This window comes from Phlebotomus argentipes, unplaced genomic scaffold, assembly GCF_947086385.1.
Source record: "Phlebotomus argentipes unplaced genomic scaffold, Phlebotomus argentipes genome assembly contig_15, whole genome shotgun sequence".
Taxonomy (NCBI): Eukaryota; Metazoa; Arthropoda; class Insecta; order Diptera; family Psychodidae; genus Phlebotomus; species Phlebotomus argentipes.
This window is the reverse complement of record NW_026776181.1, coordinates 7,618,603-7,643,845: the sequence shown is the minus strand read 5'-3', so window position 1 is coordinate 7,643,845 and position 25,243 is coordinate 7,618,603. Positions and strand designations below refer to the sequence as shown.

Genomic DNA, 25,243 nt, shown 5'->3' with positions numbered 1-25,243 from the left:
CCTTTTGTGTCATGCCTTACTGATTTCTCTGTATTGTCTCTGTCTTGCTCCTGAGATGTTAACTATGTGGAGAAGACCCACCCCAGAAGCCAAGACGTTACACAGTAGGGGTGAAGGGAGCTTAGTTTGGAAGCAGTTCTATCTTTGATTTTGCTGGTCTTCTTAAAGAGTGCAATTCTGTGAATTTAAACGATGAGATTTCTGAGCTCTATTCTACATTATACATATCTCAAATTGTATTACAAATTTAATACAAATTTCATGCACCGAACTAGCTATTTCAGAATAGTTTCCAGTTACGTCTGTAAGTTTTAGCCTGAAGTGTACTTTGGCTTGTCTCGGACAAGGGAAATTGATATGAAAAGGTAATCTATCCGCAATTTTAAATGACAGAGAAGCACGTGAATAGAATTACGAGTGAAGTGTGTTGAGTGAGAATGCCACAAAAGGGATGGCAAAAAAAACTTAACTAGATGAAAATACGTTAATGTTTCTCGACCATATTGCCAAGAGGACACAGGATGTGAGAGAGGAAGAGAGAGAGTTTAGTGTGACACAAAAGTTCTTTTATCCATATCTGATTCAATTACTTAGCATTACTTTTACGTGGTGAGTGAGTTGAATATCTTTTTTTGGCGAAGGAGAGGGAAAATACGGGGTAAATTGGGTCTGATTGTGGGAAAACAGTCGAACAACCGCACACGGGGTCGATAGGGATTTTTGGATTTTTGTCTGTATATATGTGCGGTTGGAGGAAAATAGCGAGGATTTTCCCTTCTATCAATAAAATTGCAAGTTGCGAGATAGATTGGGTGGAATGTACATGAGTATAAGGTTTCTATGAGGCTCTGCAAGATAAATCAAATGAAAATAAGAACGTCATTCTTCGAGCGAAATTTCAAGCGAAACATCTCATTTTGGCATGCGTATAGCGAGGATATACAATTATCCTGGGCTAAATAATACGATGAGAAAATGTGTGGAATGAATTATTGGTGGCGGGGCGAATACTCAAATACACATTTCTATTTTCCCACACAATTAACTAATGCTGGGAACACATTTTCTTCAACTATAATTGAAAGTGCTTGGGCTCTCGAGGACGACGCTTGTGGGGGAGTGATTGGTGGGGATGATAAAATGTATGTATACAGGGAGCGAGGTGAAGTATCATATCTCGATTGTGTGTAAAAGACTTTTCCCAGGGAAAACTTGTGTACAAATTTGTTGTGGTAAATTTGTCTTTGGGGTCCCTTTGTGGGTTCTAAGAAGGCGTGGGTGGGTGAATTTCCATGAATTTCATTCCACCGTTTGACTTTCAAAAGGTACGATAAGGAATTTTCCTGGAGAAAATACTGGGAAAACATAACGTGTCCAAACAGTCAAGATACACCCCATCAAATATACACGTGTAGTTTTATTAAAACAAATTGGTTGTTGTGCGGTATTTCCAGTTTCAGTTTCGATTGAAATCCACATGAATGCGCGATAAGGATGATGAAATTGGGGTGGCCAGTATGAAGTCCAGCCCTAATTGGATCCTTCAGATCTCGCTCTTCTCATGTTGGAGTTTGATGCGAAATTGAGACAATATTCATGTATAAGATTTAAGCTCCACCATGCAATATGTTATGATGATACTCCTAAAATCCCATCCACAACGTGTTCCCCATTCCCTCTGAAATAATAAACTTGTATTGAGAAAAATGATATGCTAAAAAATCAAAATATAAATATGGTGTATGTGCGATGATAAATCTCTGTGTGAGTTTTGCCCACCCCATAAAAGCACCCTCTTTGGGTGGGCAAAAGAGATCCGACGAGATGTGTATTACATGGAGATATGTTACAGATGGAAATTTCTCGGATTTTCCATTCATCCAATACCTGACACGTAAGTTAAGAAAATATTTATGTTCCAGGAGGTCTTCTCAGTGTAGTACAAATATTCACTCCTTTCCGAAACCAAAAAGCCAGGAGCAGTTAGCACGGTGAAGGTGCTTGTCTCTCCTACTTTTGAAATACAACACGCGATAGTCTGAGTGAATTTCCTCATCTCTTTTTCACACCCCATCCCATTGTGAATCTATAAAATCCCGTGTGCTGCTATTCAGTATGAGTGCTGTGCCACCCTATTCAATTTGACTCTTGTTGACTTCTAATTAGGATTAAGAAGAATCCCGCAAATATTCAGCATTTGATAGGATTATAGTTGTGTGGGATTTACATGGGGCAAAAGGGCACGAATGTGGGGGAGATACAATGGAATTTTCCACCCTGGAGCGACAGATTTTGTCTCTACCATTTTCCATATGCCACCATAGGCACAGTAAGAGGTTTTTAGCCCATATAGTCTCAATTGAGTCACAACACTGTGATCAATTTTTGAAATTCACAGCAAAATAGTGATAGAAATCTCCATTGTTTGCATAGATTAGACTTAAAGGCTCTGAAGAAGATGTCAATCAATCAATATATCTGATGTGAACAATGTCTTCTCTTGACTTGAAGAGCTTTTTATTATTAACTCAGACCTAATCAACGAATAATGACAAGGAAGAGAAAATTGTATGTGAAAAATGAGACCTAAATCCTTCTACTTCTTCTGATGTGTCATCGAAATTCGAGCGTTATTGCCTACGCCCCTGTTTACCGTCCAATTATTCAGTGAAATAACCATGCCTCTCTGTTCCTCTGTCTCTTTCACATGTTCAGATCCACCGGAGATTGTGAAGAAGCCTGCAAATCAAGGTGTTCGTGTGGGTGGAGTGGCGAGTTTCTTCTGTGCAGCGCGCGGTGATCCGCAACCGACAATTATCTGGCGGAAAAATGGCAAGAAAGTTTCCGGTATGTAACATATGGAGACACCTTTTCAATATCAATCAACAGACTCTTTCCATGCACCATTAATCACACACACGCGGTTTTGCGCAATTCCTTTTTCATTTGTCACAGGCACACAGAGTCGATATTCAGTGATTGAGGCTCACGGGGTGTCGATTTTGCGAATTGAACCTGTCCGAGCTGGCCGAGATGACGCTCCATATGAATGTGTGGCTGAGAATGGCGTTGGCGATGCAGTTTCAGCCGAGGCCACCCTTACAGTCTACGAAGGTGAGTGAAATCGTAATAAGAATTTGCATGGAGACCTCCAATAACATGTTGATTACTGTGATAATATCCAGCTCTGTATTCTGCCCTGTTTAATGAAGAGCAATGAGGAGAAGTCTTCTGGGGTGCATTAACTTCTTGTTAGGGCCATAATTAAATTCCCCATTTGAGGTTTTGATTTCGCACTACATTATATTGCATATACATGTATAAGATTTTACATTTGGTGGCCATGAGGTTGCTTTGGGCAGAATAACTTGATATGTTGTGATACATTTGAAACAACACACATCCGAAGCAAATGCACAGGGAATTGACTTAATGAATATTGCACTCTCACATTAATTCAGCCCATAGCGAGATGGGAACAGCCATTCCCATAGTCAAAGGTGTGCATTTAGGATATTGCAAATATAAAGAGACTAGGAAATATCTCTTGACTTCCCATTGCAGTTCTCTCAAGAGATCAATCAATGGGATTGCTTGTCTTCACTGTCAAGACAGCTTTCCATTGTACAATGAATTTGTACATAGTCCAGTGCAACCAAACTGAATGCACAGATGACAATTCAGGAAAATGATAAATTTTGTGGTCATCAATGGCTCATACAATGAAAAGTTCATTCTACAGTGAGATTACTGTTCATATTTGCATAACAAGATCGTTTAAAAGGTTTATTGCGGTATGCAGATTTTAATCCATGTTGTTGTCGTACTTAAGAATGGGATTGAAATTCGAGTTACATTTTCTGTACAAACCTTGCAAAGCGCTTTTACAATTAAGAGGGAAAGAGACAGCACGACCTTTTATCTATCATCAGTAAACTATTTGAAAGTTTCTCCGCAAATATCAAACTGCTAATTGATCAAATATCAGCGGGTGAATCAAATTAAGAGGAAGTGATTTAGAGGGTTTCACGGTGGGAATCCTTTTGAAGTGAAGTTTCCTGATATTGTAAGTAATCAGTAAGAGTGCAAGTTAGATATTCTTGTGTATGTCGTTATAGAATTTTGTATGCAATAACTTTAAGATGCAATAACCTATGCATAGTGAGAAACTGAAAGCACATGATAAGCAAACGTTTTGCTTAGATTATGGGTGAACTCTGAGCCAAAAAAAGAGTTTGAGCAGAACTGATGGATTATCAATTAATGTAACACTTTTCACGAATTCTCTGATGATACATTCATACAGCAAGACTGTACTTTGCACATATAGTATATGTGCTCGAAAGACTACAATATGTGTACACAGAATTGAAAATGAGCTTGAGGGGCTTTATGGCTTAGCATTTTATATTAGGAAAATCGAAAAATTTACTCCCTAAGCATAACCGCATGTGACATCTCGGTCGGGGTATTTTAGTATGCTTTTAGATAAATAAAGAAGCTCAGGTGAACAAAAGCTCGATAATGCCGGTGATCACATTTACCGCCTTTGAGCTCAAATGCTTTTTCATGTGTCGGCGGCGAGAGAGTAAGAGATATTTAAAAATTTATAGAAGCTCGAGATGGTGTCAGTGTCAGAAGCCAATGAGATAAAAATGGGATTATGATACTATTACGAAATGGGACTGAGAGCTGAGTGCCCGTCTCACTGCACCAGTTGTTTGTGTATGAAAGGTATTATAGCGCGTTATTCTTTGGTGAACTTTTTTGACCGCGCTCGCTGAGTGGATTGAATTTGTATGTCTCTCTTTCTCACCTCACAGTTGGTGCGGATTTCAAAGTGTTTTAGCGTCGGTTGTCTGTGGGAATGGGGATTGGAATTCCTCAGTGAAGATTGGATGTATAGGAAAAAAAAACGTGAGAGAGCATTATATTACACTTACCCACACATTGCTGGCATATCAATGGCGTGGGGTTGTGAAAAAAAAAGTTTAAAATGGGTGGAGAGGAAAAAAGCACAATTTCGCTTATTGAAAGTTTTGTTTTATATTGCGAAAGCCTTTTACTCCTTCCAATTTTCCATTAGTTCTTTCGTGTGCATGCACAAACATTAATCTGTCCGAGAAACATGGTAAAAAATACACACCCACCCACTTCTATATCTCCCCTATCTCTCCCTTGTGCCATATGTATACGTATTTTCATCATTGTGTCTCTCTCCCCAACTGGAGAGAGGTGAAGGAAAAAAGGCACGCTGGGACGACCGTGTGAGTTGAGAGATGGGAATGGATTGGTGGTTTGTTACCATACAAAAGAGAAGAAAAATTACATAGTCATGATTTTACACAGCATTTAGCCGTGTCTCTGTAGCTCAACACGAACCATTTTCTCTCAAAATGCGAGAATCCCACCCACTGTTTGTCGTGGAATCTCAAAGTTGCTCCTTTCGATTCTCCAAAACACCCATATATACATATGTGCCTTTTTTCTCGCGCGCGACTCCGAAGAGAGCTCTCTCGTGCCATGTATAGTTTTCACCGATGAAAGAATGGGGAGAGAAAAAAAAGAGACGTGAACATGAATACACATCAAGTAATATAGCTTTCCCATGTTTTGTCTTCTTATTTTCCATTGAAACTTTTAAGGGTATCCTCCTCACTTGCCATAGTGTCTCGGGGGTTGCTCCGAAAAGAAAAATATTCCAACTCCCAGGGCGACCTTCGGGAACAGCCAACCGCACTATCTATACGTGCATGTTGGATATAAACTCTCTCCCAGCCCGAAAAAAGAGCAGTGGAGGAATAAAAGTAAAAGGGTGTTTTAGTTATGATGATGAGATTGTGCGATTCCGTGGCAGGTGAGAAATAAAAATGAGACACCCACATACAGTATCTGTCTCTCCCATGTGTGACACTTTTCAGCAATTTTATGTGTATTTATTTAGTTCTCAAGTTATTTTTATATATAAAACTCTTTCACTTGTGGGGACCAACACTCTCTCTGTCTCTCTGTGCATATAACACACCCCCAATTCTCGAGCATCTCACCTGGCTTTTATGGAGCCACACCACTTTTCTCCACCACAAAGTAACTGAGAGATTCATATTTCATAAACACAATTATGGTGTAGATATCACAATATTACGATGTCATGAATTCTTAATGATATTTTGCTGTAAAACTGAGATATTTTGTATTACATCTCACGAGGGAGACGAAAGTTCACCCCATTGATTGGTATTTTAGCTATGAAGTTTGCCTGGCATTCCCGTCACTTTGCGCTCAACTTTCTGAAAACGGTTTGTCTCAGTTGGAACCCCCACGGAAAATTGTCTTCTGTGGGATATTTTTACATTACGAGGTGTGGTATAAAGTTAATTATTTCAGAGTTGATGGTACTTTCTGAATTTCGTCGATAAGCATCTTATGCTCCTTTTGACGGCATAGTTTTTTAAGGGAAGGTGTGAAATTTCAGAATGTTATGAAGGAAGATTTATGTATTTTTAGCCATTTTGATACCTCAAATGAAAGGCTTTGTGCCAGAGCGCGTGGTAAGCGTCAAATGAAAAATTTATGTTTATTACAAAACAAGACGTAGGAGAAAAGTTTATATTGTGGAAAATAAAAATATTTTAATTTTAAAGATCGACGAAAGGAAATTTACAGATCCTTCAAACTAAGAATAATTTCTTTAATGTAATACTTAAAGGTATTGTAGAGATGTGAATGTCATACACTTTTTCTTACATACCTAACGAAAGCGTGTTAATCTTTATTTAGTTCGTGTTGCTCTATCTGCAGTATTGCAGCAGGTTTCATGACAATTCTAATCCTCGTGTCATGCGACCGAAACAAGATATATGCCACAGCAGTGCACTCTGGCGGTGGTCGAAGAAATACATCGTGTTGGGGTCACCAGGAAATATTTAAATTTTAAAGCTTTTGTGGGTGGACATGTGGGAGGTGGTGGACAATTTTGTAATTTTCTCGTGCGATGAAAATTGTTGAAAATGGTGTAAGTTGCAAAATTAAATCAGCCATCACAAACAGAGTGTATAACATATACAGTATAAGGGCGAGTTGGGACAAAGTTTTGCCCTCCCAACTAATTTATTATTGATAATTATAGGAGTAGAAATCCAAATAATTTTCATGATGTGTGGTAAGTAGGAATAACCGGAAAAGTCGCTCTCGTCTGAGGGGAAAGAGGATGTTATAGTGCAGTATAGGTGGAAAATGTGTTAACTTAAAGTTGTAGTGAAAATGGATAATTTAGGAAAATTACTATGTGGGCAATAATTTATGCGTTGAGATTTCCAGCCTTGTTACCAACTCGAGAGAGAGAAGGGATATTTGTATAGCATTTGCATATTTCACACAATTCACACTCAATACGAGGTGCAGAGAGTGAGAGTTGTACAGTATCGGTGAAATTGCCGTGTTTTATTGCAAATTGTAAGATAAATAGATTTGTTGTGCAATATGATAGTCGGTATAAGGATTGGGTGTGCACGGGACGAGAGGAGGGGAACTCATAATGAACAGTGTGTTTACCCTCCCTTTCTCACTCACACCCCTTTTCCCACTTTCAACATCATTCTTCCTTCCTGGGTGTCGACCGCAAGAACATTGCATTGCGGAGGGGAAAAAATGATGTTCTGGCTGAGAGTTTCGCCCTCTCTCATCGCATTGTGATTATACAATCATTTCCAAAGTGACTTGGAGTGTGAAAATGAAGAAAAACTTTAGATGATCTTGTCGAGAAGTGCAAATGAAATAATTGTTCACTGCATGCGATTCACTGACCAGATGGTGACGTTTTTATTCTCTAGCGACATGCTTTTTTTCCTTTAAATTTATTTCTTCTCAAGATCAAACGACGGGGAAGGACATGGAAGGATAATTAGGGTCGTATTATCTTTCACAAAACATTTTCCGGTTGTAGAATATGAGCATTCTTGGGGATTTTTTTTCCGACTTGTGTTTTCTTGTATGGATTTCACTTCTTGTGAAGGATTGTCTCGAGTTAATAGATTTTCCTTTAATTACGTAGAGTATTTCTTGAGTGTTGCCAAATTCCACACATGGAGATGGTTTTGTGTGCTATGCGACGGATATGTTGTTCAAAATAAGCTCAAAAAGACAATCCTGCTGTTTTTCAAGAAGGATTTATCCATTCACAAGTCTTGAATTAAAATCAACGACTTGTGCTGAAGCTTCACCTCGGATTTGTGAGAAGAAGGGGGTCGTGCTTTCGTGAGTTCTCGTGCAGTATTCATTGTGATTTTTATCACATCCTCAAATGTTGCTTGTATAGTTGGGAAAAGTATAGCTGACTGGGAGAGAAGGAATCCTCTTCTGGCTCCTTCATTTTGGTGAACTGAAATGTCTCTCTGTGTATATTTTACCGAGTCAGCCACAAGTCAGATGCGGTGCGAGAATTGCAAAAGAGTGGATGGGGAGGATGTCTAGGGTGGGTGTTTTTGTGCGGTTCTGTCTCAGAAACAATACGTTATTGCTTTGGCGATAATTCTCCATTTTATTTTTTTCCCTCTCTCTCTCTCCATTTTGCAGCTGACAAAACTCCAAGTGGATTTCCTGTAATCACGGTTCAGCGGCCGAGCACCAGAGTTATTGAAATTGGGCACACAGCTGTGATGCAATGCAAAGCGAGCGGAAATCCAATTCCTAAGCTGTATTGGCTGAAGGATTCCAAACGTGTAGATATGACTAATCCTCGATATTCTATGAGCGATGGTGAGTATTATAATTCTCTATTTTATTGTTTCCACTTCCTTAATTTATGTATATTACAAAGTTTCTGTGAGATTAAATTTCCGGAGTGCGTAGAATATTACAAGAAAGAATATTGCACACATAAAATTTCTCTTAAATACCACTCGTCGATTCGATTGGAGTCCAATGAATTTTCCTCTAATTTTCCGAGTTGTTTACGAAAATGTTTTTATTCTTATCTTTCGGCTTTTTGGGTTACCAAAACTGTTTATTTTCTTATAAAAGATCAGTGAAGTATGTTAATTCGAGTTGTCACAGTCTTCCGTGCTCCTGCCAACATTGAAGCTACTTTTTGCCCAATACTTCTATGCCTTTGGTGAAAATGAATTGTTTTCCCGCGAAAGTTACTTTCCCTTCTGATCACTATACAATTGTTGTTATGCTGATGCGGGCGTATTTTCTGCAAGAGTGCCAAGGAAAATGGGGTAAAATGTGTTTTACATTGTGGGACGCGACGAAAGGTACGCGGGTGTGGGTGGAAAAGAAAGGAAAAAATCGTGATTTTAGAAAAATTATCTTTTAAGTAGAGAATCACGATTTTTAATGGTCGTCAGCACAATCTGTGTATAGAAAAACGTGACTTTTTGCTATTGATTTTCTTTCGTGTGCTCTTTTTTTCCTGCCTACCACCACCTCGTGGCCATGTTAAAATGTACCATCCTGGATTAACGTGATGAAAATGGAATGTTTTCTCGGGGCTTTGGTGTGGGAAGCGATGGGAAAATTTCCCTGTCTTATCTATATGTTTCGTCTCTCTCTCTCTCTCTGGGGTGCTATTTTGAAGAGAAATTATCTAATATTTTTCCAATGGACACAATAAATCAAGAAATCTCACACACTTGTTTTAGAGAGCAACAAATCAAATGTATAGTCGTGGAGGAAAGTTTTTTCTCATGCTGGCTCGGTGTTCTTTTTTTCTCATGGCAGGAGGAGATCTTCAGATTAATAACAGCGAAGAGGATGATATGGGAAAATATGAATGTGTGGCGGAAAATCCAGTTGGGACTGAGCATTCAAAGCCAACAGTGTTGTATGTGAAAGTTCGACGTGTTCCACCTCAATTCTCTCGTCGTCCGGAGGCTCTCAGTGAAGTGATGCTGGGATCCAACTTGACGCTCACATGTGTCGCAGTTGGGAGTCCGATGCCCTATGTGAAGTGGCGAAAAGGTAAGGAGGGGGTGGCGAAGATGCTCATAGTCGCCCACAGAGATGGTCTATTCAAATAATATTTTTCCATCTGTCGTGCAGGTGATCAGGAATTGACACCAGACGATCAACTACCGATTGGACGGAACATTTTAGAGCTGACAAACATTCAACATAGTGCAAATTATACATGCATTGCTGCCTCAACTCTAGGAATAATTGATGCTCCGGCAATTGTGAAAGTTCAGTGTAAGTTTGCCCTCTAAGAGATTTACTGAGTACACCGAGTGATGATTCTTTTTCCTCTCCATCGGGTGCTTTAGCCCTCCCCACGGCACCGACAGAAGTCTCCATTTCGGAAGTAACAGCAACATCGGTACGCCTTGAGTGGTCGTATAAGGGACCCGAAGACCTGCAATACTATGTTATCCAGTATAAGCCCAAGAATGCCAATCAGGTGAGTGAAAAACACGCCGAATCCCAGCCCCAAATTCCTCCTCAATCCTCACCAAAAGCTTTTGGCCATCACTTTGCTTGGGTGGAAAGGGAGCGAGGGCTTCTGGGGAGATTGTCGGGTATGCTCTTTGGAAATACCTCACTTGCGGTGAGAGTTTGTTTGGCACACTAACTTTAGCTAATTGTCCCCCGTATCGTGCCAACAATATTGATTGATGAACTTTGTTATCCCTTTGCTTGGGTTCATCTTTCAACTCTCTCACACCCGAACTGGTTTAGAGGTTGAATTACCATTGGAAAAAATATGGTCGAGCATTTGTGTAACTTAACTTATGAACTGGAATTTCTAGAGGCAACTGAGTTGAGAAGATCTGAACTCTGGGCAGGAGCAAAAACTTTCTACCGCCATAATAATGGTTCTTTTGCCTCAATATCAGAATGTGACCCCTATTTAGAGAGGTCTCGACCTAGACATCAGAGCCAATGACTCAAGACATGGGTGTTATGAAGCCTATCGCAAAGGAAACACTTGTTGTCTGGTTGATTTTAGTACACAATATCAAAATAAAAAATCCCATAATCAAGGTTTTTTTCTGTTCATAAATAAATCCATTTGTTGTTCGATGATCGGATTGGAAATAATCGTAAAATGCAAAATGAATAGTTTGCCAACACTTCTCATAACAGCACTTCGCTTCATCGCATTTTCCCTAGTAAGATGGATAAGAAATCTCTGCTCTGCGGAATGTGCTGACAGGATTTCTTTCTCTGGTTCTTGCATGATATAATTTGTGGTTTTGCAAAGTGTCTGTCAGATCAATTTGCGAGATGTGATGAGTATCTTCAGAAACTATCGTTAAGTATTTTATAGCAATTTATTCTGTTTGAAAATCTCTAAAGGTGGGAATCCATATAATCCTATTTTGAGAAACGAGCAGAAGTGTTTGAAACGATTCTATTAAGAAATTTCAATGGGATATAAATCATCGTAGTGTGATTCAATAGCATGTTATTTCGCGGGGGGATTCTTTCCTCCTTCCTTTTTCCATCCCTGGAAAATATAGAGTGTATGTTGTCGAGGAGGCGAGTAAATAGACCAAATACTTATACATGATATAAATAATAATTTCAGGCATTCAGTGAAATAAGTGGCATAATTACGATGTTTTATGTTATCCGTGGCCTGAGTCCATACACAGAGTATGAATTCTATGTAATTGGTGTTAACAATATTGGACGTGGACCACCTTCGATTCCAGCCACATGCACAACGGGTGAAACAGGTAATAATTTCTTGTAAATTATTGCCCCCTATATAATGGGTGAGAAGGAGCCCCAAGTGACTGCCTAACTGTCTTATTACCGAGTAAATAGTATAGCATAGCCTCGCCCCATGCATGGGATAGTAATGTGTTTATACATTTTTCCTCCTTCCCAACACGTACACACATTTTCTGCAAAAATGATTTCACCCCGGCAAGAAAATGCAACGAGAATGGAATTCATTTCACTCAATTACAACACTAATCAGCTAATAAGTCAAAATATATTGCTGCAGAGAGTCAAATTGACTCCTTCTTACCCCGAGTCTTTATTGTCCAATTTCTCTTTTTTATTCCTCTCCATGAGAGTGTCGAGTGTGTGGGAATTGAGATTTAACAATGCAAAGCTCCTCCATAAACATTATTAAATATTTTTCACCATTTGCGAACAAACTGCCGGGATTTTTTGACTGGATTCTCCCTGTCTCACATTCTTTGTTCTGTAAGTACACTTCACAGTGAATTATTGGTTCTATTTGTGAAGAGAAATCGCTTCTAATTTTGACTATTTTCCACCCACTTCTCTTTCTTCCCCGACACATTCATGTAAACGATATAAAAAATAAGCTCACAACTGGAGGTGCCAGTAAGTTTCTCTCATAAAAATTCTCTTTTTATACTATATGTATTTTATTTTCTTCACTCAAGGCAACTTGAGAGAGCTGCACTTTTCATTTAACTGTGCCCAGAGAGCATACCCTAAAATGCTGAATTTTTCATTATTTCCCATGCAATTTAGAAATGGAAAGTGCGCCGAGAAACGTGCAAGTGCGTCCGCTCAGCTCTTCAACCATGGTTATTACATGGGAGCCACCTGAAACGCCAAATGGCCAAGTTACGGTGAGTTTTACAGCTGCAGAGTGGTGTGGGAGTGAGTATAAAACAAATTATTGACCACATTTTGCCATAGCATTTGCGGATGCCCTTAAATTTACATCCATATGCGATTGCGATTGGGATTTTTATAAGACGCACGCGAAGAGTGAAGAGTGTGACTATATAACTTCCATGCGTTTTAACGGCATCACATCAAATAATTTATGATGCTCAAAAGCTTGTTAATCTCGAGGGAAAGTGTATCCTAGTAAAGTCGTTCGTTCAAGTGTATGGGGTGTAGAACAAGGAGGAAGAAGACTCAGCCTCTCGGAGATGCCACTTCCTCTCCAGACACAGACTTCGCTATGGGTTTTGTGTATCCTTTTTCTGTGTTGAGCCCGTGAACGTCAAGAGATGGGAAAGTTGTGCAAATAGAAAACATATTGGAAAATGCATAGTGGGAAGAGGTAGATTAATGTGTACATTGGAGATACAATATTGTATACTTCATACTTGATGAGAAAGTGCCTGAAAATTGCAACTTGAAAAGAAGTTTTAATTTTCCGGATAAAATCGATGCAACAATAACTTGTGTTGCACAAAAAGTATTTCTCAAGTTTTTCTCCCCTTAAAGATTGACAGATTAAGATACTTTTGAGAAAGTTTGGGTTTTAATAAAGAGCACACTATAAAGAATTCTGGATGTTTGAAAAATACTAATGAATAAATAATTAAAAAGATAGTGTTTGCAATCAGTAATCATTTATAGTATCTTGACAAAATGTCCAATAAATTATTTTTTTATAATTCGCCAAAGCATCTTCTTCTGGGAAGTTTAAAAATACCTTTTCTCGTTCATGAAATAAGAGGAAACTACATTTTATATACAAATTGTTCAGGATGGATTTATTGCCTTGGCAAAGTCCCACGAGAGGAGGCATCTGTGATGTGCCGAAAAAAGGAATCCTGAAACATTTCTTCTATACCTACCCATCTTTTTCTATTATCCACCCCCAATTCACCGTGCATTTGTGTCAATGGTGGGAAAAAGAAGGGAAAAGGTGACAGAAATGGTTGGAAAGTGAATTTAAGATAACAAACTCGATAAAAAGGTCCTTTTGTTCCACTTGAGTGATATCTATTGAGATGTTTTGGGGCCCTCAATTGTCCCATCAAACATCAATTCGCGTCCGGGAGCGAAACGGATGGGATAGCATGTTTTGGGGTATGGGAAAGTGGATGGAAAAGAAGGGAGTTTGTTTGAAGTGTTGATATAATTGTCCACGTGATGTTTACTTCCAATCCAGGGCTATAAAGTCTACTATACGACAAATCCTAATCAACCGGAGGCATCGTGGGACTCCCAAATGGTAGACAATAGCGAGTTAACAACAATATCTGAATTAACGCCACACGCCATTTACACTGTTCGTGTGCAGGCGTTCACGTCCATGGGTCCCGGACCGATGTCGAATCCGGTGCAAGTGAAAACCCAACAAGGTAATTAATTGAGTGGGCGGGAATGGCGAGTGGAGCGACTGGCCCATTAGTATTGTTCATTTTAATAATATTTAACGAGCCTAGTTAATAATAATAATATTTATTTTTCAATCTCATCAGGCGTACCATCGCAGCCAAGTAATTTCCGGGCAATTGATATTGGAGAGACATTTGTGACGCTATCTTGGTCGAAGCCATTGCATTCCGGTGAAAATATTGTTCACTATGAACTGTACTGGAATGATACATACGCCAATGAGCAACATCATAAGTGAGTATACACACATATTCTATGCTATTTATATTTCACTTCATCGATGTTGGCAATATGAAATGGCAAAAGTGGTGAACACATTTTACCCGAAACTATTCACCTCTCTCTACTGATTGATTCACTCTGACCAGAATATGGATAGCATTCGCAATGTGGCACACTTTAAAGTTGTGCTACCCCAGTGTTCGAGAATCAAGTTGTTTGATGTTAAAGAGGGAGAAGAAGCACGGAAATTGCCCTCTGGGAGGTGACTTTATTTACTGTAGCAACATATTTGCATTTTTCTCAGTCTTCAGGCAAAATGTGTGCAAGTAAGGAAGAAATTTGTGGACATTGAGCAGTTGTGAAAATTCTTAGAAAGCTGCTTAACATATAACTTTTTCTTGAATATTTCATTTCTTAAATTAGGTTTTCCCGACTGTCCGGGAAAAGATATGGCAAATTTTTAATTGGGTGCTTCGGAGAATATCCTTTAAATAAATTTCAGCAAGCTATCACTTTTGCTGGGCTGTAAGAGAATGGAAAGGTTAAATTCTCAAATGACGCCCGCTGAGATATCTCGCTTCGTCTGTGAAAATAGATCAATTTAGAAGGTGTTCAGTCAAAATGCGAAGCTATGGATTAAATTTTTGCGGTATAACACCACTCCACGTGTAGTTTCTCTGGCTTTATTCAAAATTTCATAAATTCCCTGTGAAATCTCCCACTCTAATATGCTATGGATGGAGTGTGTATATGCAAAGGGTCGTGATAAGTGCCTATAAATAGGAAACCGCATTTAATTTTTCATGCGATTTGCCATTGGAGGAATATTCAACTGTGATTTTGCTCTCATGCAAATTTTTTTCTCCATTCTATTTCGCAGACGCATTGGTAATACTGAGAGTCACAATTTGTCTGGATTATATCCTGACACTCTCTACTATATTTGGCTGGCCGCGAGATCGCAGAGGGGCGAAGGTGCCACCACGCCGCCGATTCCCGTTCGCACGAAGCAGTATGGTAAGGATATAATTTATAAATTCACACCACAATCTCTGTACAGTTTGTGGGTGACGGGGAAGGAGAGAGGGTGTGGTCCATTAATGGAGAGGTAGTTTGGGAGCTTGAGGAATTTTTTTGGAGATTATTGAGCAAGCATAAGTGATATCAATAAATTATTCAATGCCCAGTGGAACCAGGTAAAATTGAGGGAGGGGATTTCGTTGGAAAATATCTCGCAGAAGTGGGTGATATTATTTCAATGAAATCTTATATTCTATTATGGGGAGAGACATCAGAATATATCTATGTATATGTTGTTGTTTATTCTGAAGAAGAGATAATCATGCCAGCAATATCAACCCTAAGCAAAAGAGAACAAATCATTCACAATTGATACATAAATAGAAGAAGCAAAAAAAATAAATTGTAGTGACGACAAAGGCGGAAAAGACAAGAATAAGAAGAAAAAAAGTCATGCCAACATTGGTAATGGGTTCTATATGGCTTGAGTGAGTGTCGTACGAATGCTTGAAGGATCTATATATACATTTTTTTTCTATATGACGGAAAGTAAAGTGCATGTCATTATTTTTTCACTGAATTTTTATTTTCTTTATGTCTGCACCAAAGAGCACTGATTTTTTGAATGTATGGTATTATGGAGAGAGAAGAACTCTACATATGTTATTTGTTTAGTTTGAAGGAAAGAAAAGTGCTTTAGTTTGTCAATATATATAAATATATATATATATATCTTTTGGTTTTCTTGTTTCCTTAACATCTTGATCTGTGTTCACCCGCCCTGTTTTTTTCTCTCATAATCAGTATGAAAAGAAAAAAAAATTGACGGTGGAAAAACGAGCAAGAGAAAATAAGATGATACAGAAACTGTTGGAAATCACTTGATTTCGCAGCATAATGTTGATACATTGTAAATTCCAGGAAGCATTCAATTGATATTTATATTATTTATGCTCTTTTGTTTGGTTATCCTGAGTTGTGGTTGAAACATATGGAGTAGAAAAGCGCATCTGAAGAATTATATAGTGCGTATTTTTTATCCATTTATGTTTTCTATAATTTCCTTTTGCTTTTCACTCCTGTAAGAAGAATGGGAAAGAAATCACTTCACCTTGTGAAGGGATTTATTTCTACATTTGTTGTATTTCCTGGTATTTTTTCCAATTTCAACCCTTTTTAATTTGTTTTGTGTTTTTTTCTTTCTTTTCTTTTTATTTCGTCCAATTGCAATTCGCCTCTTGTGTTGAATGAAACAAAATTCCCAATAATAACCGTAGTACCTGGAGCACCGCCACGCAATATAACGGCAGAAGCCACAAGTGCAACGACTATTGCGATTTCGTGGCAACCACCGCCAATTGAGCGATCGAATGGACGCATAATCTATTACAAAGTGTTCTTTGTGGAGGCCGGTCAGTCGGACAGTGAGGCAACTGTCACAACACTGAACACGACCGAAATCGTATTGGACGAATTAAAAAAGTGGACTGAATACAAGATTTGGGTTCTTGCTGGAACAAGTGTTGGCGATGGACCGAAATCCTATCCAGTCACTGTCCGTACACATGAAGATGGTATGTAAATTCTTGCATCACTTTTTACCACATTGTATACTTATAAATGTTATCACCATGATTTCCGTTTTATCGTTCACTCAATGGGTTCTAATGTTATAATTGTTATATCAAAAATTCAGGACGTTTTTTCCTTATTTCTTTATTGTTTTATATTTTCTCCTGTTTTTTTTGAAAATGCTTTTTCTTTGACCTTTTGTCGTTAGGTCTGTTTTTCGTTTTTGGTTATCTTGCAAAAAAATATTTAAAACAATGATTTTTACTACTTTTTCTGGTTTATTTCATTGTTTTTAAGCAATCCTATGACTTTTTGAAAGGAGATTTTTAATGGATTTTTGAACTTTCAGGTTGTCGCAGAGTTGAAAGAAAAGAAAAATTTTTGTACCATGTTTTTGTACTTATGATAGACAATGTGATTTTTGATGTCTATTATGATGACGTATTTTTGTGATATTTACTAATCTAGAAAACAACTAATCTCTGTTTTTTTTCTAACTCACCCCATATTTCTTATCTCTAGAGTGCACAATAAAAGTATTTTTTGCAGCGCACATTTTTGTGGGAGAGCAAATGAGGCTTTTTTGACCCAATTTGTGAAGGCAATATTAACCTAATGCACATGTATCAATAATAATCTCTATATTGTAATTTTTATTTCAACGGTTTTTGATGGATCCAACACAGAGGTTTCCTCCGGATTTGCCAAGTGTTTAAGGTTTTTTACTTTGTATCTATTGAATATATTTCACAATATATTTATTGATATTGACTATTTGACGTGTGAAGCACAGTATAAATTGTCATTTATAGTTTATTCACTCTATGTACATATTATATATTCCGTTTGTTTATTTCGAACCTTATCAATTTCACTGTTTTTGTATTCACAATTTTCTATTGGCCGACACTCGCATATGATTTTTCAATCACTCTTCTGTTGAATTTATGTTTGTGTGTTTTATTATCTTTTATTTGGTTGGTTGTTTCGTTTTCTGTGAAATTTATAACATTTTATATCCACAATTATTGGCACATTGCATTATGAGATGAGAAAACTTCGATAGAGACACAATATTGCACCCAGATTTTTGTGGTATGATTATTTTTTACGATCACTCTATCACTAGTGCGTTTTATGTTTTTTTTCACTTTTTCCACCCACGAATGCCAAAAGAGTTTGAAGCTAAACCCTTGACTCTACTAGTACTTGTCTCTGCGCACCAAATTTTGTTGTCTTTTTTATAACTCACACCTCACAATTTGTCTGGTTTTGATGAGAGTATATAAATATTTTTTGATTTACGAGTTTTTACAAGTTGTTTTAGTCTGGTTTTATTTTATGTTTGAAAGAATACATATGATTTCTGGAAATGATAACAGATTAAGGAAAGAAGAAAAGATGTGTTGCTGTTTTGTTATTACGGAATTGTTATTTTGTCTCTTATTTTTTCATTCTATACCAACACGCATCGAAGAAATGCAAATTTCTAATGCATGTCAAGTTTTTTCTCTCACAATTTGTTTTCATCCCATCACCCAAAAGCCCAGATGTCCTGAATCTCTTCCCTCACATTCACTGTATTTGTGAAAAAGTACACCATCAGCACCTCCTCATCCCGTCTATGCCATTTCCCAATCGCACAGAGATGTGATAGTTGACTGAAGGTGGCTGAAAAGAAAGTCAGAAGACGGAAAATTAAATGAAGACGAAGAAGTTTGATGGGCAAAAGCTGGTGGTGGGAAAGGAGAGAAGCATTATTAAATTCATGAATTTGAAATCATGTCTCTGTGCATTGGGGATGAGCAAATATTTAGACAGTGAAGAAGAAAAACCTCTTGTCGCTGATATAAATGATTTTTCACTGAGAAGCACAAATTCAAAATTATTCTTTACAACGCTATTTCGCTCGCGATTCTATTCACAAAAAAAAGAAAAAAATAATTGGGACGATTGTGATTCAAAATGCACTCATTGCATGCCTAAAAGGAGCTTTAAATTTTTATTCAATTGGCCAATGAGTAAATGGGTAGATAAAGAGCACCAAACATCATAAAATGAATCTTCCAACTAATAATCACGTTGTGTTTCTTTATTTGTGATATGATCTTTATATTGAATCACGCACAAGCACTTTAATTTTTCAATTTATATAATACTTGTTGCCCTTTTTATCAAAAAAAAAACAAATATGAGAACCGGTATTAAAGAGCACAATTTGATTTGAACGGTGATGAAAAACAGCCTGTTAAAACTTCATTATGACGAAATGTTGTATATTCTTTGAATGGCACTTGCATAATATTTTTTTGGGAAGTCACTTTCTGTCTCTCAGCACCATGTTTATGTTGGCACAAACACAGTTTGGTACTTTTGAAAAAGAGCACTTTGAGGACGGATATTTGATGTTTGTTTATGGTTATAAAAATTTTTTCAGCATTGCATTTTGGGGTAAGTGGTTTAAATGCCCTATAGAAGCCACATAATAAATTGAATTCAATTAATTGATTTATATGAATTTTGCACCAGAATTTCGCACAGATTTTTCATTTTTTTTTCTTTGGGCCCACGTTTTTTGTCCACACTTTTTATCAAATATATAATAAAATATGCAGGAATATGTGAAATTCGCTGTAATGAAGTTTTGCTGTTTTTATAGTTTTTAATTACTTTGTGTGTATGGTGTGTTTTGAGTGTGAATATTTAACAAACGAACAAAAATTGCGTGTGGCGTGAAAATCGATTGGGTTTTTTAGTTGACGTATTATGAACGAAGGTTTATTTAATATCCGTATTTTGACTGTAATTGAAAAAAAGTTATCGAATCGGGGTTTCAAAATTGTGTTCTTCAATCAATAAAAGAAATAGTGACAACAAATGGTGTAAAAAAGGCAAATATGGGCAAAATAACATTGTATTTTAGGAAACGAGCTTTAAAGAAAAATCTTATGCTAAAAGATGATTAATTGAACGACATTTGAATACCAATTGTCTTGATTTCTGTTTGGATACAAACTCACGAGTGTGAGTTTTATGATATGGGCTTTTCCTCCCTTGAGTATTATCCACGTGTTAAAGTATTTGATCCCATCAAATATTCAGACTTTCTCTCAGAACATCCTTAATAATACGAACAATTCTTTCCTTTTTTCCAATAATCTCAATAAGAATTAAAAATACGTTGAAATATGTGACTCTTTCTTAAGTTCACAAAGTGACACTTTTGCGATTAGGTCTAAAAAATGTCACTAAATTATATGAACTCAATGAATTTCGTATTTTATTTACAAAATAAAATCTGTTCATTTAAACAAGATTTCAATAATTTCTATTCTTCACTTGAATTTACTAGTATTTTCTGAATTTTCTTGAATGCACATCCCTAAACACGTCTTCAAAATCATGTACAATCTAGTCTAAGGGTGTAGACTTGAAAACTCTGAATATTCTGTGGGATCAAATATGTGATACATGTGAACATGACTTTAGCAAGAAACACGGAAAATCAATTTAGATATTTTAGTTTTTCCTTCAATCATAAGCATTTATGTACATGTACACAGAAGAAAACTCCTGAAATATCCCTTTTTCTTTATTTTATAAGACACTGAGAAAGGTTCTCCCAGGAAAATGTACACAGAGAAACGATGTGAATTTTCATTTGTAAGACCAAAATGCAATTAACCATGTGCGAGTGAACAGGCAATTCTTTTATACGTTGAAACCTTTTCTGTTTGGTATATCCAGTTTTCCTATATGAAATTAGCAATACTGGCAGGTTGATATTCTTTTGAAAAATCTAATAATACAACATCATAATTTCCTCTTTCTTTTCCACCAAACCCTCCCCGCATCAACACACCCAGTGATTACTTTCGTTTCCTTGTACTTTTTTTAATGCTCTAAAAAATCCCTCTATGTGTAAGAGGGAGTCCTGTAGGTTTTTTCAGCGCATAATAAATTGCAACAATAAAATTGTCGCCAAAGGATGAATCGTCATATGGCATCGTAATTTATATGGCACACACACAAACACACACTCTGACTTTGTGTAGTTTTTTCCTCCACAACTGAAGAAAAGGCATTTTTTCCCAACAGAGAAGTAAAAGCGAGAGAGAGAGAGAAGAATTTACAAAATTGGTATTTGGAGGGAAATTGTGTGACGAGTTGCATTCTAACTGGCAATTATTTGCTGGTAATTCATAATCGCGTGATGTGGTTGTATTTTCGAGTCAAGTATTTGAGCTGCAGAGGCGATATGACGAACCTCTCGTGGGGGCAGAAAAAAGCCTCCCTCGACAGTGTAAATGTTTTATGCATAGTGGGAAAAAGGGAGGGATAAAATGAGAGTGGTTGTGAAGTAGTTGCAAATAAAATTTTGCGAATGATAATTACAAAACTCTCTCTCCTATCGTGCTTTTACAATCTCCTAATTGATTTTTAAATGGACTCGGAACTCCTCAGACAATTTCCCTCCATTTCACTCCGGAATTCGACAGCATATTGTGTGCATACTCGTATGATAATATATAATGGACTTTTTCTCCACATAACCCACTATTTTTGCGTATTGATTTTTGTGTGGTCTTTTTGCAATGTTGAAGTTCAACAGACGAAAACACAGAGAGAGAGAGAGAGAGATGATTATTTTTGTTAGAATATTTGATGCTCATGAATGAATAACATTTCTCTATCGAACAAATTCATCTAAAAATAATGTTTTTAATGACTTTTTGTGTTTTTGTATACTTTTTTCAAATGCTGGCGATGTCATCCTGATATTTCTTCATGCGTGAATCAAACTTGCACTCAAAAATACACTCTCTAAATCATGCAATATTTTTTGAATGAAAAACATTGCGCGCGATTTTTTCTGCAAAAACCCCTTCTCGCCATTAAAACCATGTAATTAAAACACGCACACGAAAACGGTTGTTAATGGATTGTGTCCTCATGCCAGATGCAAAGAGTGAGTACCATAAGAAAAATCTCTCGTGTGTGTGACATCTTATAGAAAGAGAATCAATTTTGCGCCTTTTTATCTTAGCAGCAACTTATGATTTCTTTTCATCTCCGGAAACCCATTTTTATTTCACCAAAACCTCCCACGCTCTGAGAGAGAGAGAGGAATTTCAGCAGCATTTCTTTGCGAATACGTAGATGAACCTCCCTCAAACTAACCCTAACCATTTATGTTTCTTTTATTCATATATATAATCGAGATATATATTTTTATATTAATCATGCATATCTTTCGACTGATTAGTAGATTTATTCCTTTAATTTGTTCCAAGCAATTAATTCACTTTTAATCAATGATATAATTAGTTGCTATATTTGTAAGTAAAATTGCCTCGGAGGCCAGGTATGTCTGCGTGAAAGGTTGCATACGATATAAAATACAAATGGTTGTATGCTTGATAGAAGAAGACTCATTCTTGGTATTCAAATGTATCCAAAAAAAAAAGAGAGAGCAAAACAAAGATGAAAAAGAAGAAAAAAGCAATTTTCAAAGAGGAAAAACCACTCAAGAGAAAATAACTGGTTAGATTGAATTAAATTAATCAGCCAATTGGTCAAAGCGAGAGAGATTCAGTTTCTCAAAAAGAAAACAATAATAATATAAAATGGAAAGATATCAAATAGAACGCTTCAGAGGTTTGATATTGGCAACATGGCTAATTTCAGAGTTTATCAGAGACACAATACTTCTATCTCTTAGAACTTTTTTCTTTACATTTAGCAATATTGACCGCAGTGTTGATTTTCACCTTCCATGATTTGTTTAACATTCTGGTTTTCTTCTCTTCTTCTCTCACTTCTCATCCTGTGAACGATTAACAGTGCCCGGAGATCCTCAAGATGTGAAGGCAATTCCGCTCAATTCCACATCAATTCACGTGAGTTGGAAGCCACCGGTTGAGAAGGATCGCAATGGCATCATTCGTGGCTACCACATTCACATTCAAGAGTTGAAAGAAGAGGTGAGCACAAACTCTACGCTTTATTAACAATTGAAATATTCAAGTTGTGGAAATTTTCCGCTGGAAATTTTTTATCGATTCCCAACCACTCATGAATCTTTGAGCAAGCGTGAACATTCCAATGGGAGTTCACCATAAACATTTTATCCCGAGCAATTATTCCAGGAAATGTTGAAAATTTAAATACAAATCGCCCCTGATAATGTTATAGTATTTTCCCTACAGTTGCATCAATATTGCAACACGATGGGGTTTGACTGTTCCAGGTAAAACTTGCTCTTAGCACTGCCATGTTATTGTCGAGAAAGGTTATTGATAAAATTGCAATAAATATTCAACAAGCGATTCTCAAGTTACCGGCAAAAGTATTGAAGATTTATTAAAGTACCGACATTCATATAAACACTATATATGTGTTTTATTTGACTTCTCCCTCGACAAGTCACAAGAACTGACTGCTGAATCTCTCGAGAGACTTTCTCAATCACTCTTTCGCCTCGAAACCATCTTCTTTTTTCCACTTCCTGGGAAGAATTTAATTTAAAATTCACTGTCTTGATTGAAACTATAACTGTGTTGTGCGAAACGACCGATTGTGCTGTGCTCAACAAAAAGTAACTGTGGAAATCAATTGCACCACAATCTGGCAAGGTTTCTTCCATTCAAATAATTGAATTATAAGCGAGTTTACTTGCTTCATAAGTGTCGAGAATTGCGTGCAATTTGTTTTATTTTAGTGTTCTTCAAAATGTGAAAAGAAATACAAAACACAAATTTTCTAAACACTATAATTTCGTTTAAATATCGCATAACAAGGAGCCCGAATTGAATATTTTTTCACAGGGCAAAGGCTTCCTGAATGAGCCTCTGAAGTACGACGTGGTGGAGGGCCTGGAATACAATGTGACAGGTCTGCAGCCGGACACTCGCTACTCCGTCCAGGTGGCCGCTCTCACGCGCAAGGGTGACGGCGATCGAAGCTTGCCAATCAACGTGAAGACTCCGGGAGGAGTGCCAACGCGTCCAGTGGTGAATTTGAAGGCTCTGCGAGATCCAACAGTGTCCATTGAGTTGGAATGGGAGCGCCCGAAGCAGACTTACGGGGAGTTGAGGGGATACCGCTTGCGCTGGGGCATGAAGGATCACGTCCTCAACGAGGAGGTCATCCAGGGTGCTCAGGTGAACACGAAGAGATTCAATGATCTCGAGCGTGGGGTGGAGTATGAGTTCAGGATTGCGGGCATGAATCATATTGGGATTGGTCAGGAGGCTGTGAAGTACTACACGACGCCCGAGGGCGCACCCAATGGGCCACCAACGAATATTGCTGTGAGATTCCAGACACCAGATATCGTGTGCATATCCTGGGATCCGCCCCATCGGGAACACAGGAATGGACAGATTAGTCGCTTTGATGTGCAATTCCACAAGAAGATCGACCATGGATTGGGCACAGAGAGAAACACCACGGGCCACAAGGTGGTGTTCACGGGATTGGAGGAGAACACGGAGTATGTGTTCAGGGTGAGGGCATACACGAGGCAGGGCGCCGGTCCGTTCAGTGAGAAGGTGATCGTGGAGACAGAGCGAGACATGGGCAGAGCCCCGATGTCCGTCCAGGCGGTGGCGACGTCTGAGCAGACGGTGGAGGTGTGGTGGGAACCGGTGCCGTCACGAGGGCGTCTCATTGGGTACCAAATCTTCTACACCATGACGGCCGTTGAGGATCTAGATGAGTGGCAGACGAAGGTGCTGGGGCTCACGGAGTCGGCTGACCTCATAAATCTGGAGAAGTACGCTCAGTATGCGATAGCAATTGCCGCGAGATTTAAGGGTGGCCTCGGGAGACTGAGTGAGAAAGTCACAGTGAAGGTGAAACCAGAGGATGTGCCACTGAATTTGCGTGCCCAGGATGTGAGCACTCACTCCATGACACTGAATTGGTCGCCGCCGATTCGGCTGAATCCCACCAACTACAAGATCTCCTTCGATGCCATCAAGGAGTTTGTGGACTCGCAGGGCATCACACAGACGCAAATAGTGCCCAAGAGGGAGATTATCCTCAAGCACCACGTCAAGTCGCACACGATTAATGAGCTCTCCCCATTCACCACCTACAGTGTCAATGTGAGCGCCATTCCGGCCGACTACTCCTACAAGCCACCCACGAAAATCACCGTGACCACCCAAATGGCAGCTCCTCAGCCCATGGTGAAGCCTGACTTCTATGGCGTGGTCAATGGTGAGTGAAATTTGCCGTGTCTCTTGGGATTTGCTTCCCAGGAGAGTGTAAAGTTGGATTATAAACTGGGATTTCTCACATTACGAGCTTGCCTCGGAAATCCTGCCTTACCTTTAACTCCATGTATTAA

General features: G+C 38.1%; 1 protein-coding gene across 3 annotated transcripts in view; it reads left to right on the top strand.

Annotated features, from left to right (window-relative positions):
- LOC132263359 (tyrosine-protein phosphatase Lar) overlaps positions 1–25,243 on the top strand; it is a 69,254-nt gene that overhangs the window by 39,110 nt on the left and 4,901 nt on the right. The window contains exons 6-20 of one of the 3 annotated variants that reach the window (XM_059763082.1): positions 1,853–1,894; positions 2,716–2,847; positions 2,956–3,114; positions 8,575–8,757; positions 9,724–9,963; positions 10,045–10,191; positions 10,266–10,399; positions 11,531–11,681; positions 12,460–12,560; positions 13,844–14,036; positions 14,157–14,307; positions 15,176–15,312; positions 16,593–16,889; positions 22,732–22,871; positions 23,715–25,113. In XM_059763082.1, the coding sequence (XP_059619065.1) occupies positions 1,853–1,894; positions 2,716–2,847; positions 2,956–3,114; positions 8,575–8,757; positions 9,724–9,963; positions 10,045–10,191; positions 10,266–10,399; positions 11,531–11,681; positions 12,460–12,560; positions 13,844–14,036; positions 14,157–14,307; positions 15,176–15,312; positions 16,593–16,889; positions 22,732–22,871; positions 23,715–25,113 (3,606 nt within the window). The remainder of the gene's footprint in view (positions 1–1,852; positions 1,895–2,715; positions 2,848–2,955; positions 3,115–8,574; positions 8,758–9,723; positions 9,964–10,044; positions 10,192–10,265; positions 10,400–11,530; positions 11,682–12,459; positions 12,561–13,843; positions 14,037–14,156; positions 14,308–15,175; positions 15,313–16,592; positions 16,890–22,731; positions 22,872–23,714; positions 25,114–25,243) is intronic. The other 2 variants (XM_059763084.1, XM_059763085.1) reach the window with 2 other exon arrangements.